Source organism: Canis lupus, chromosome 11, assembly GCF_003254725.2.
Source record: "Canis lupus dingo isolate Sandy chromosome 11, ASM325472v2, whole genome shotgun sequence".
NCBI lineage: Eukaryota > Metazoa > Chordata > Mammalia > Carnivora > Canidae > Canis > Canis lupus.
The window spans coordinates 5,754,974-5,769,109 of NC_064253.1; the positions used below are offsets into that span (position 1 = coordinate 5,754,974).

Below are 14,136 nucleotides of genomic sequence, written 5' to 3' on the forward strand. Positions count from 1 at the left end.
GGAATTTTTGAAAATATTTTTAAATATTTATTTATGAGAACAAGCAGGGGAGGTGACAGAGGGAGAGGGAGAAGCAGGCTCCCCACTGAGCAGGGAGCCTGATGCAGGGCTTAATTCCAGGACCCTGGGATCATGACCTGAGCTGAAGGCAGACTCTAACCCACTGAACCACCCAGGTGCCCCTCCATTGGGATTTTGATTAGAATTACTTTGATACTTTGGAGCACTTTAAGGAGATTGGTATCTTCATAATATTGAATTATTCAATCTAGTCACTATACATTTTTTCCATTTACTTAGCTCTTTAAGTTTTTTTGATAAAGTTTTATATTTTCTTCACAGAAGTCTTGCATGTTTTTGTTTCACTTATTCCTAGCACTGCTTGTTTTTTGAGAGTATTGTATGTGGTATCTTTTTAAAATTATGTCTTACACCTGACAGTTGGAGAAGTTTAGAACTGCAATGGAGTTTTTGTGCTGGCTCTATCTTGTTGTATTAATTTTAACACTTTTGTGTAAATTGTGTTAGATTTTCTACATGGAAAATCTTGTGGTCTGTGAATGACAGTTTTATTTCTTTGAAATTCTTTTATCTTTTATTTCTTTTTCTTGTTTTTCTTGTATTGATGACAGCTGATATGGCATTGAATAGGAAAACCATTACAGTTAACCTATCTTGTTTCTGATCTTAAAAAGAAGAAACTGTTTACATATTTTGTTTGTGAATATGTTTGCAAAAGATGTCTTTTGGGTAGTCTTAATTAGAGGAAGTTCTCTTTAATTTACCAAGAGTTTTTTTTTTCTTTTTATTCAAGAATTGTTTAATTTTATCGGATGCTTTTTTCTGCATCTTTTGAAATGATCTATTTTTTCTTTTTTTTTTTTAATTTTTTATTTATTTATGATAGAGAGAGACGGAGAGAGGCAGAGACATAGGCAGAGGGAGAAGCAGGCTCCATGTACCGGGAGCCCGACGTGGGATTCGATCCCGGGTCTCCAGGATCGCGCCCTGGGCCAAAGGCAGGCGCTAAACCACTGCGCCACCCAGGGATCCCTGAAATGATCTATTTTTTTCTCCTTAAATCTATTAATGTAGAAAATTAAAATTACATCAGTCTGTTTTCTAATATTGAATCAACCTGACAGTACTAGGATAAACCCATTTGGGACATGATATATTAATTTTTTTATTTTAATTTTTGTATCTATGCTTTTTGGTGAGATTGGCCTGCAGTGTTCATTTCTCATATATTCCTTGTCTGATTTCGTGTCAATATTGGCCTCATAAAATAAATTGAAAATGTTAATTCTTTATATGTGCTTTGGAAGAGTTGTGTAAGATTGGAGTGGTCTCTTTCTTGAATCATTGGTTACACTTAGTGTTAAAGCCATCAGGGCTTGATTTATTTTTGGTGGAGAGATTTAAAATTACTGTTTATTCTCTTTATGGTAATAGGATTATTAAAGTTTTCCTCTTTCTCCTTAGGACCATTTTATTAAAAATTTTTTAAAGGAATTTTGCTACTTCATCTTAGATTTTTTTTAGCTTACTGGCTTATTATGTTTGTCATACTAATTTATTACCTATTAAATTTCTGCAGCATTTGTGACTAAGTCTCCTTTTGGATTGTTCGTTGGTTGCGTATAGAAATACAGCAGATTTTTGAATGTTAATTTTGTATTTTGAACTTTGGTAGATTTGTTTATTAGCTTTAACAGTTTTTTAATGGATTCTTTAGACTTTTTTGGATATATGATCCATCTGTCACAGAAGTCGTCTGTGAATACAGGTGGTTTTACTTCTTTCCAATTTAAATGCCTGTTTGGGATTTTTTAAAAATATAGCTTTATTATTTTTTTATTTAAATTCAATTAGCCAACATATAGAACTTACTTAGTTTCAGATATAGAATTCAGTAATTCATCAGTTGCATGTAACATCCAGTGCTCATCACATCACCCCATCTTCCCACCCATCTCCCTTCCAGCAACTCTCAGTTTCTTTCCCATAGTTAAGAGTCTCTTATGGTTTGTTTCACTCTCTGATATCTTCCCATTCTGTTTTTCCTTCCCTTCCCCTATGATTCTATGCACTGTTTTTTATATTCCTCATATGAGTGAAACCATATGATGATTGATTTATTTCACTCAGCATAATACCCTCCAGTTCCCTCCATATGGATGTAAATGGTAAGATTTCATCCTTTCTGATGGGAGAGTAGTATTCCATTGCATATATGTACACCACATCATTTCCATTCAACCATTGATGGACATTTCAGCTTTTTACATAATTTGGCTGTCGTGGACATAGCTGCTATAAACATTGGGATGCAGGTGCTCCTTTGAATTACTACATTTATATCTTTGGGGTAAATACCTAGTAGTGCAATTGCTGGGCCATAAGGTAGCTCTATTTTTAGCTTCTTGAGGAACCTCCATACTGTTTTCTAAAGTGGCTGTACCACCTCTTTACCAGTTAGAATAGTTAAAATTAACAAGTCAGCAAACAACAAATGTTGGTGAGGATGTGAAGAAAGGGGAGCCCTCTTACACTGTTGGTGGGGATGCAAGCTGGTAAAAAACATCCTTTTAATTATTGATTTTTTTTAACCTAATTGCAATGTGCTTAGAGAATATGGTCTTTATGAAACCAGTACTTTGAAAATTGCTAATCATTCCCTGGATTTTCTATGTTTTATTTTCATTATATATATATTACTTAGTTTTGCATGTTTTTGAAATTTATGTTAGTGGAATGATTACATGTCATTTTGTTACTTGCTTTTCTCCCTCTGCTATAGACTGAGTTGTGTCTCCCCCTCCCCTGCCAAATTCATATGTTGAAGCCTAACCCACAATTTGATGGTATTTGTTTTGTATTGGGGCTTTGGAAGATACTTAGGTATAGATGAAGTTACTGAGGGTGGGGCCCTCATGATACTAGTGCCCTTCTAAGAAGAGACACCAGAGAGCTTGTTCTTGTTCTCTCTCCCTACCATGTGAGGACACTATGAGAAGAAACTGTCCTTAAGCCAGGAAGAGAGCACTCACCAGAGACCAACTATGCTGGCACTTAATTTTTAATTTTTAATTTTTTTTTTAAATGCTGACACTTGGGATCTTGAATCTCTAGTTTCCAGAATCATGACAACATAAATTTCTGGTAGTTAAGCCATCTAGTCTATGGTATTTTGTTAGGATAGCCTGAGCTAAGATACCATCTCTTTTTCACATTAAGTTTTTGAGACTCCTTCATATTGATGGGTGTAATTTACTTCTTTAATTTTTACTTATGATATACCATTGTGTGAATGTACCATAATTTATCCATTTTATGATTGGTGGACTTTTGAGCAATTTCAGGTTTTTTTGTTGTTACAGTGCCTTGATGAACATTCTTCTACATGTCTCTGGTACACAGGTTAACAATTTATTATGTGTATGTAATTGCCAATGTTCTGTTATTTTTAATCTTCAAAAACCGTGGTTTCATGTCACTTAGTATAGTATATAGGAGTGGGAATGCTGGATTATAAAACCATTTACTGAAATGATTATATCATTTATCCTCATACTTGGTGGGATGAGTTTCTTTGGCTCCACATCTTTATCTGTGTTTGATATTGTCAGATTTTTACACTTTGCTAATGTGATGCATATGCAGTTATTTCATTGTTACTTTAATTTGTATTTCACTTAATTACCACTGAGGTTTAACATCTTTTCATTTTTTTTTTAGGGGAGGAGGGGCAGAGGGAGAGGGAGAGAGAGAATCTTAAGCAGGTTCCAGGCTCAGCACAGAAGCGGGGCTCCATTTCATGACCCTGAGATCATGACCTGAGCTGAAACTGAGAGTCAGACGCTTAACCAATTGAGCCACCTAGGTGTCTGCAGGTCTTTTCCATTTGTTTGTGAATAATCATATTTCCTTTCCTATGAAATTCCTATTTGTGATTTTACCCAGTTTTCTATTGCAGTGTTTGAGCAGATGTTTTTAATGGGATGTGAATTGCTTGGTGAATTTAATACTTTTTTTTTTAAGATTTTATTTATTCATGAGAGACACAGAGAGAGAGGTAGAGACATAGGAAGAGGTAGGAGAAGCAGGCTCCCTACAGAGAGCCCAGTGCGGAACTTGATCCCAGGACTCCGGGATCATGCCCTGAGCCAAAGGCAGACACTCAACCGCTAAGCCACCCAGGCATCCCAATTTAATACTTATTGAGCCAATTTTTGGTCTTAGGCTATGTTTATACAACTAATATGGATACACTCTTCTTAGTTTGCATTTAAACTTAATTGGAAGCTCTAAACTTCCTGTATTTTCCATCCAATAAAATATGGATTAGCTACATGAATTATTTATAACTTTACTTCTCTGTTTCAGCTTACTCATTTATAAAACAATGGCCTTTGACTAGTTAATATCTAGTGTCCCTTTTACTAGTGTCTTTTATTCATCTGTCTAATATTCTTCTTTTTGGTTTTGGAAACTTAGAAATGTTAGTTGTAGCTAGCTATAAAATGTTGGTTTAGTTTTGGCTTTGCTTTTTGTTTTTTCATCAAAAAATGATGGGTTTTGTTTCTGTGAGATGTGATATGTTAGCTCTTCACGGACCTCTCTCTTAGATTAATTTCCCTGACAGATATTACTGCCTTGTACTTTAAAATTCTTAAAATACTGTTAAACCTAGAAATTTAATTCTAACATATATAAATTATTCTTTCTCAGAGTGAAGATACACAGCAGCAAATCATCAGGGAGACATTCCATTTGGTATCTAAGAGAGATGAAAATGTTTGTAATTTCCTAGAAGGAGGATTGTAAGTAAAGCATTTCATGGACATTTCAAATCTTTGACTATATGATTAAAATATATACTGTTTAATTGGTTATGGTAAAAATTTCCTAATTTTGATGAATTTGAATTAGATTAATTATCATCTATGTGAGCTATAAATCTAACTTAAAGAAATTTTTAATATATATGGTCCTTTTTAAAAAAAATGTTACAGAAGCATTTTATATAGAGTTCATATGGCAAAAATGCAAACATTACAGAGATGTGTAAAATTAATTATAAACTCAGTCTCCCTCTCCTGACTTTTTACTTTCTTGTGTATCCTTCTAGAAAATTAATTTTTCATTGACTAACATATAAAAGTATAACCTTAAAAAATTACCTACAGGATCACACTAGGAATGCTGGTTTACATGTTGGTCATTTTCATGTAGTATCTTTTTTTTTTTCTTAAAGATTTTATTTATTTATTCATGCGATACACAGAGAGAGAGAGACAGGCAGAGGGAGAACAGGAACCCGATACGGGACTCCATCCCTGGACTGGGATCACGCCCTGAGCCGAAGGCAGATCCTCAACTGCTGAGCCACCCAGGTGTCCCTTTCATGTAATATTTTTAAAAAGTTTTGCATATAAACACATTTAGAATAACCTCTTCTTTTTCATGACTAGAGGTTATTGCTTGGGGTAAATGGACCCTGTTCATAAAAATTTAGATTACATTCTCTATTATTATAAATAAGAATGAAATTTGCTTTCTGATACATATCTGTGTGCATGTATATATATACAAATGTATATAGGCAATCTGTATATAGGTAGAATTCAGCTAATAGAATTTTCTATTTTTAGAATGAATAAATAAAAACTAGTTATAATTAGCTTGCCAATTATTTATATTTAAACTATTATAAAGCAATACTTTTAAATTAGAGAGTTCTATGAAAACAGTTTGCTCTCAAGTAGTTTTATAAGTGTTCCTACTCATGTTTATATAATCAATTTCTTAATAACATATTTCCTCATTGACGAGTCAAAAACTAAACTTTAAGCTCCATTATGAAAAATGACAGATTAGTCAGAGAGACCTACACCTTTCTGTATTTTAATATCTATGATAAATATTATGAAAAATAGTTTGGATAATAGAAAATTCATTCTTACTTGACCATAAATTACTGTTTATCATGTTGAAAGTTTACTTGCATTTCTTATAAGAAATATATCATGCTGCAATTAAATTTGCAAATACATACTTAGAATTTATAAATTTTGCTATTCACTCCAGACTGCCCAATTTAATATTTGAAACAGATATACCTGCTTTGTGTTTTTATTTTAATTATACTTTATTTCTATCACACTTGTGCAAGAATTGAGCTGCCTTTTCCATTATCACTTTTCTTTATTTTAATATTTTAATCTCTCTTAGGGAACTTGTCATCCAGCACAGTGGTATGTGGTAGTCATGCAAGAACCTGGCTCTTCCAACCAGGGTATTGTGGGAACTAGAAATTAGGGCTTAAATTTGTGATGATTACTTTCCAAGCTTAAAAAGAGTAGAGTAGAAAGCAAACATTGCATCAGAGATGAGGCTACACATCTGATTCAGTCCTAGTTTTGTGACTAACAAACTGGTATTCTTGGTCAGATCATTTAACTTCTTATACCTCAATTTTTCCCTCTGTAATACGAAATATTTAAAGTAAGAGGATTTCTAAAATAGTTTAAAGATAAAATTACATTTTTAAAGGCAAAGTATGTACTTATCATGTTATATATTAAAACTCTGCTTTCTTTTAATGGCATTGATAGTCTTTTTGAAACTTACAGTTTTCAATAGTTTGGTCTTCTCTTACAATAGAGCCAAACAAAAGTTTGAGATAATCACTAAATTGCTGATTCAGGATGAAGTGAATCCTGCTGTTAGTGCTCTTTTTTGTGGCTTTCCAGGAACAATTGCATTCATAGTCTGCAAAAATCATCTGGTATTCTTTAAATTGCACATACGTATTTTTAATTGAATATCTTTTCTAGAAATATGTCTAGCAAAGTAGTAACTTTTAATTCTCGTCAAAGATCCTGCCCACTTTTGCTATAGGAAGACATGACAGAAAGCTATTTCTCTGAACCTGTGAATTCAGTGTTACTTTTACTGAGTTAAAAAATAGATGCTATTTTTCTATGTCTTGTTTGAGTCTTCACTTAGCTTTGATTACATTTGGCCTTGATTTTTCTATATTATGTGTTAAGGATGTTTTAAGAAGGTGAACTAATTACTGTAAATATAACTATGAAATAGCTAAACTAGAAAAATACGAGATGTTTGGAATGAGTCTGAAATTATTATTTTTAAAATGCTGAAATTCCAGTCAGTGTAAATAAAAATATTTGATGAAAAAGTTGAGTATTTATTATCTCAGTCTTTTATATTTATATTGCAAAATAAACTATTTTTGGAGGACATTTTGGTGGTAAATTTTTCTAAAACTTAAGAAATGTCATTTTTTTTTCCCTCCCCTGTTGGTAATCAGTCTTAAGTTGTATCACTTACTATGACCCATGGAGTTAAATCCAATAAGCACTTAAAATGCCCTGTGACCTGATTCCTGCCTACTTTTGTTTGTTTAGTAATCTTTTCTTGTCCATGCACCCTCTCTCTCTTCCTTGAACATATATATTCTGTTCTTGATGACCTGGCCTTTTTATTAGTTGTCACCTTTTTATGAAATACTCTTCTGTGAATGTTTTCATGGCTAACTCCTTATCATTAGCTTTCAGCCTGAATGTCACTCTTAAGGATTCATCTTAGATAGTAGATCCATCATTAGGCATCATCCTATTTTGAATCTCTATGTAGTGCCTTCTACTCTGATCATTTTTTCTTATTTCTTTACTGTTCCTTACCCACTATCAGTACCTGGCAAATGATAGGTACTCAGTAGATAGTTTAATTAATGAATGAACTAAGATTAAGGACCAGCTCCTTTTACTTGTTATTTCTGAAGAAAACAACCATGTTAATTTGCTAAATCTCTGAGTTCACTTGAATGCTACACCTTTAAATTCTATGCCCAAACATCTTATAAAAAGGTTATACACAAATTGTCAGTTTGCTTGAGCTAACGAAAATTTGTTTCATTTTATTCCTATAACATTCCAATTTTTGTTTTGTCATTTAGGCTAATTGGAGGATCTGACAACAAACTGATTTATAGACATTATGCAACATTATATTTTGTCTTCTGTGTGGATTCTTCAGAAAGTGAACTTGGCATTTTAGATCTAATTCAAGTAAGTTAACACTATCTAAATAACACTTTTGGCATTTATATATTTTAGAACTTGTATGTTAAATAAATTTTCTAAAATGATGTTCTGTTTGGTAAGAAATAGTAGATAGTGGATGAGTAAAACAGGGATAAGGGATACTGAAACACGTTGGCAAATTTAATCTGATTAAGACTAATCACAGCTAAATTCATCATGTATTTTTTTCCTGTTCTTATGAGTCATGCAAGTCCAGGAGTCGTGGATCTTTTACCGTGTACATCCAGATCTGATTCCCAAACCCATCCCTCCCTGCCTCCCAAAAATCTTTCATAATGCTCCTGGAACTCAAGGTCAGTCATAACCAAATTCCTCTTTATCTTCAACCTCTTTGTTAATATTGCCTGCACTTTTTTGCTTTAAATTGAATCTTGCTTCCCTACTGACACTTTCTGTAACCATCTCAAGTAATAGCAGTCCTCCTGCCTTCTTCATATTGCTTACCCTTGAGGTATTTTCTTTGCTTTTCAATGCTTTTTCCAGATCATTCTCTTTTAAAATGCCTCCAAACTTTATTTCTATACCACCTTCTAACCACCTGTTTTTGTCTCACATCCCCACCTTCTATTCATTGAGGATTTTATCAAAAACCTTCAAAGGTCTGAGGTTTACCCTACTTGCAAACTAACAATTTAACTACAGAGTGTCATGGATGCTGAGAAGACTCAAGACTTCTGGGCTGGAATCAAAGGACTTATTCTGAACAGTGCAAGCAATAGACACAATAACAGCATTTGCTTACTAACTGGTTCCCCAAGTCCCAATTTCCAAAGTCAACAAAGGGTGACTTTAAGAGGATCAGGTGATACCTGTACACATAGTGGATTGAGTTATAGGAGAGGACCTGGAATCTTTTATATTGGACACTAATCATGTCTGTCCATGTCCTGGAGGAAGAGCATATCTTCCATGGGTTTGGATAACCTACCCTTTGCTTTGGAGAGATACTCTATTTTCCAGGAGTGTTTGCTTATATGAGCTTGCTTGCAAAGATAGTCTGCAGTAATGGCAGTCTGTACCTCTGCTCTCATTATATGCAGAAATGGCAGACTCATGGGGAATTGTCTCCTAACAGATTTTAGTTGTAGTTCATTGGCATTCACTCCAGTATTACTTATCTTCTAATTCTTGGTGGGGATCCCTGGGTGGCTCAGTGGTTTAGCGCCTGCCTTTGGCCCAGGGCGCGATCTTGGAGACCCGGGATTGAATCCCACGTCGGGCTCCCGGTGCATGGAGCCTGCTTCTCCCTCTGCCTGTGTCTCTGCCTCTCTCTCTCTCTCTCTCTCTCTCTCTCTCTGACTATCATTTAAAAAAAAAAAATTCTTGGTGATTTCAATATTCAAAATTCATGGGGATAATTCTTCTAGTACCCCGGTGTCTTCAGAACTGGAGTTCTTCATTGAATCTTTGCCCTCTACCCCCACCTCGATGCTCATTTCTAGACCTTGTTTTTGTCCAAACTGCCATCACTCTATAATCTCAATTGCACAGTTTCTCCTCTGTCTACCATGTCTTATCTTCTCATATCACAATTTCTTTTTTTAAAAAAGATTTTATTTATTTATTCATGAGAGACACAGAGAGAGAGAGAGGGAGAGACACAGGCAGAGGGAGAAGCAGGCTCCATGCAGGGAGCCCGACATGGGACTCGATCCCGGGACTCCAGGATCATGCCCTGGGCTGAAGGTGGCGCTAAACTACGGAGCCACCCAGGGATCCCCCTCATATCATACAATTTCTATTACTCCACTAATTCCTTGAGTCTGTTGGGACCTTCAGTCTTTCGAATCTAGCATTTTTCACTCTCTCTCGTCCTCCTAATGTCCTCTACTTTTTTAACCCAGCCTAAATTCCATCAATCATAATAGTCATACATTGTATAATTGTATACATTCAGCTCCTTCTTTGTACCCATACTTCTAAATATACTTAGAGAAAAAAATGTAACCATACTACAGGTCTCACCTCATATTTATGATGTCTAATCTGGATGAGTCCTTAATGCTACCCAGTAATCCTATTCCCCTGGTCCATCACCCTCCCAGACTCCAAAACAACTGATATGTTCTCCATTCTCAAACCTTTGACACTTCTAGTATTTTGCTTCCTCCTTCACTGAGAGAATTGAAGCCATCAGAAGAGAACTTCACCCACTTATGTACTCTCTTATGGCTATAGCATTTCTCCCTTATTCTTCTGTATCCTTTTCCCCTTCGCTTCCTGCTCATTCCTACTAGCTGTCATATGTTCTGCCATCTTAAGAGAAGTTCTGTCTTGACTTCCCTCTCAAGCCACTGCCTCATTTCTTTCCCTCCTTTTATGTCAAAATACCTTTAAAAAGTTTTCTGTACACACTCTCAAATTTTTCTTGTCCCATTTGCTGTTAAATAAATTCCATTCAGGTTTTCAGCTCTGTTGCTGAATCCAGAGGTTCTCATCAGTCCTGTTTTATTTGATTAAGATCCTTTATTTACATTTACATTTTGAAATACTTTTCCCCTGGGCTTCTAGGATAGTGTACTGGTTTTCGTGGACCTCTTCAGTTGCTTCATTTCAGTTTCTTAGTCTTTCTTCCTCTTCTTCAGCCCAGACTATAGGAGATACAGGATCTGACCACATGCTGCTCTCTGCACTGCTCTGACCACGCTGGTCCAAGCCACCATCAGCTCTCATCTGGACTATTAGAACAGTTTCCTGACTGTTCTCTGTGCTTCTACTATCTTTTCCCTTTCATCTTTTCTTAGTAAAACATCCAGTGATACTGTTGAAATAGATACTGTCTCACATTCTGAATTCTTCAGTGGCTTTGCTTCTCACTCAGAGTAAAAGCCAAATTCCTTACAAATGACCCATGAGGCCCCACAAGCTCTCACTCCCCCTCCTACTACCCTACCACTTATCTTGCTTCATCTACTCCTTGCCCTTTTGCTTCAGACCAGTGGCCTGCTTGCTGTTTCTGAAATACAGCAGGCATGCTTCTACCTCAGAGCCTTTGTATTTGCTGATCTTTGTGCCTAGATTGTTCTTCTATTTGGTATTCCCATTATTTCCTAGCTCCATCATTCTTTCAGGTCTTGACCCAGATGTCAGTTTTCAATTGGTTTTCTTTGGTCCTTTCTAAAAATTTTCCCTCTCTTTGACTGACTTCCTTTCTTTTTCTTTTTTTGTAATTTTAAAAAGATTTTATTTATTTATTTGAGAAGGAGAGGGACAGAGGAAGAGGGAGAAGCAGACTCCCCACTGACCTGGGAGGCGGACTTCCTGTTTTAACCCAGGAGTCTGGGATCATGACTTGAACTGAAGGCAGACACTTACCTGGCTGAGCCACCCAGGTGTCCCTCTTTGACATTTTCTAACTCTTTTTTTACTTTTTTAAATTTCTTTTCCTTAGTATCACCATCTAACACATTATATATTTGACTTAGTTTATCTTATTTGTTGTCATTTACCCTTTTAAGAGTATAAGCTCAGTGAGGGCCAGGTTTGGTTTTTTTTTTATTTTGTTCACTGGTTTATCCCTAGGGCATAGAATAGCACCAGGCACATGGTAGATCCCCAACATACAGTTATTGAATGAATATATTTAGTGCCGAATATTTAGCATTCTGTGTAAAATAACTGACAACAAAACCCAAAGGCCGATTAGAAGCAGGAGAGCTAGACAGAAAAATAAAATATAGTTGGATACATGCTAGTAATATTTTGTTTTTTGTTTTTATTTGAGTACTGGTTATATTGGTGAAAGTCATGAAGCTCTGTATACACTTGAGATTTGTATGCTTTCTGTTGTTGATATTTCCATAAAAATTGACAATTAAGCTCTGACACAATAAACAAATATAAGTGCTACAAATATAACTGCTGTTGGGTTAAGATTATCCTGAGGGAACCCTCTGAACTTGTTTTCTTTCCCTTCCTTGACCCTAGGCAGAGCAAAAAACATAGGTGTATGGTGTAGCACATTGTAGCAGATCGTAGAGAGCTGCACATAAAAAGGAAGTTTTTGTACCAAACAAATTCCGTGGTTTTGAATTTAGCACGGAGGGGGCATGCTTTGAGATCTAATTAGTATAATAGAATAAATGAGGAATTAAGATAGAAAATTTAGATAGTAATTCTGAGTACCGAAGCATAGAAACAGTAAAATTAGCTAGATTAAGGCTTTTGGCATCAAATATTGTTAATAATGAAAAGAAAAAAGTGATAAATGGAGCTCTTAATATGCCAGATTACTCTTGATCCATAATTCTTAAACTAGATTTTGAGAAAGAGGTAGGTATCTGAGTTACATGAAACCATTAAGGAATCATAGCAGACATTCTTGCTATGTTTTTCATTATTTAGTGATGAGAAAATGATACCTTTAAGATAAATATATATATGTATATTTATATATCTGGCATGTATATGTGTATATGAATGTGTGTGCATATAGGTGTATATATATATCAGAAACACTGCTAAGTTTTATTGTGTTTTGTTTTCCCAGAGGCTTTTCTAATAAAGAAAAAGAAGCAAACTTTTACTTAAGTATGGATTAGTAACATTTAAGGGTTGATCAGAACCCTATATTGCATCCTTTTACATTTGTTCATTAACACATTTCATGGTTTATCTCATATAGGTAGTAGTTAATTCATTACACCATTATTTCATAGAAGTTTTGTATTTTTTAGAAAATGATTTTTAAATATGAAACTGCTTTCTGTTTCTCTCTCAATTATCCATAGCTGAAGGGAGTAGTGGGCATACACATTACATTCCAAAACACTTTATTTTTCTTAGCTAGCTACTAATGTTACAAGAGGAAAAGAAGAAAAGTAATCTGTTTAAAATTCAGTCTATGTTGAAGAGAAAGATTACAGTTAAGAAAGACTAAAACAAATGTGAATTTTTCTAGAGATGAATTGGCAGTATTTTATGCTTGAATCCTGGGATTTAAGCCATCGTCATTGATTATTTTTTGATGCTGTGGCTGATCTTAATGGTTATCATTGCTTAGTTAGATCTCAGAAGAGAATTATGTGGGGGATTGTCAAAGAACAAATACCTTACATTATATCTGAGGTAAATTCTATCATGTGTTTGTGGAATGTGGAAATTAGGTATTGTGTCTTGTAAAATATTTTAGCTGCTGCTGTTCAAATGTTGATGATTAGTCTTGATATTGGGTAAGACACAGAAAAGAGGATTTCAGGAGAATTTGTCATCTTCCATTACTAATATAGGCTAGAACTATTTTTATAAGAAGATCCCATTGAGTTATCACATGTTGATCTATCATGTCATAAAAAAAAAGTTCTGTAGTTTACCTTACAGGGACTAATTCTACCACTACCACAAACATGTTGGAATTTCTATAGTTGCTGTCTTTCCCCTGTGATCACCATAGATGATTAAATACTTCAGAGGGAGTACTGAGCATGCCTGAGTCAGTCACTCAAAAGATAGTGGTTGAGTGAACAAAGATGGAAGGGACTAGCTCATTGTTTCTGCTTTGGTTTCATGAAACAGCTAATAGAGCTTATTTAGAATTGATTTTCTTGCTTTGTCCATCTTCTAGCTTTTAGGAAGGCAAATAGAAAGTAAAAAACTGAAATGGAAAATTATAAAGCAAGAGAGTTTAGATGAAAACCTCTTGGTCTTGCATATTCTTGAAAGAATGAATCTATAAAACTTAAACATCAATATGTAATTAATAAACATGTTAAGTTTTACCTTTTTTGAATGTTGGAATGATACCATTCAAATGATCATTGGAAGCATGTATTTTTATGCAAAGGTTTTGTGTTTCTAAGGTATGCATATGTTGTCCCAGATTTGATAAGATTTATATCTTATGTGAAATTTGAGAGAAGGCATCATTAGTAAATTCCATGTGGGATTTGTACCACACTGTCACCCAAGTGAGTAATCAGCTTGTGTTTTCTTCTTTTGTTTCTTTTTAAAATTCTTTGTAAGTTTGAAAAGAAGTGATCCTTTTTTGTTTCTGAGATGTACA

General features: G+C 34.6%; 1 protein-coding gene across 8 annotated transcripts in view; it reads left to right on the forward strand.

Annotated features, from left to right (window-relative positions):
* AP3S1 (adaptor related protein complex 3 subunit sigma 1) overlaps positions 1 to 14,136 on the forward strand; it is a 68,410-nt gene that overhangs the window by 20,425 nt on the left and 33,849 nt on the right. For 7 of the 8 annotated variants that reach the window (XR_007413885.1, XM_025446676.3, XM_049115967.1 and 4 more), the window contains exons 2-3: positions 4,735 to 4,826; positions 7,988 to 8,099. The exons of the other annotated variant lie outside the window; for it this stretch is intronic. Coding sequence is in view for 6 of the 7 variants with exons in the window: in XM_025446676.3 (XP_025302461.1) it covers positions 4,735 to 4,826; positions 7,988 to 8,099 (204 nt within the window). In the remaining variant the exon portion in view is untranslated. The remainder of the gene's footprint in view (positions 1 to 4,734; positions 4,827 to 7,987; positions 8,100 to 14,136) is intronic. 8 annotated transcript variants of the gene reach the window in all.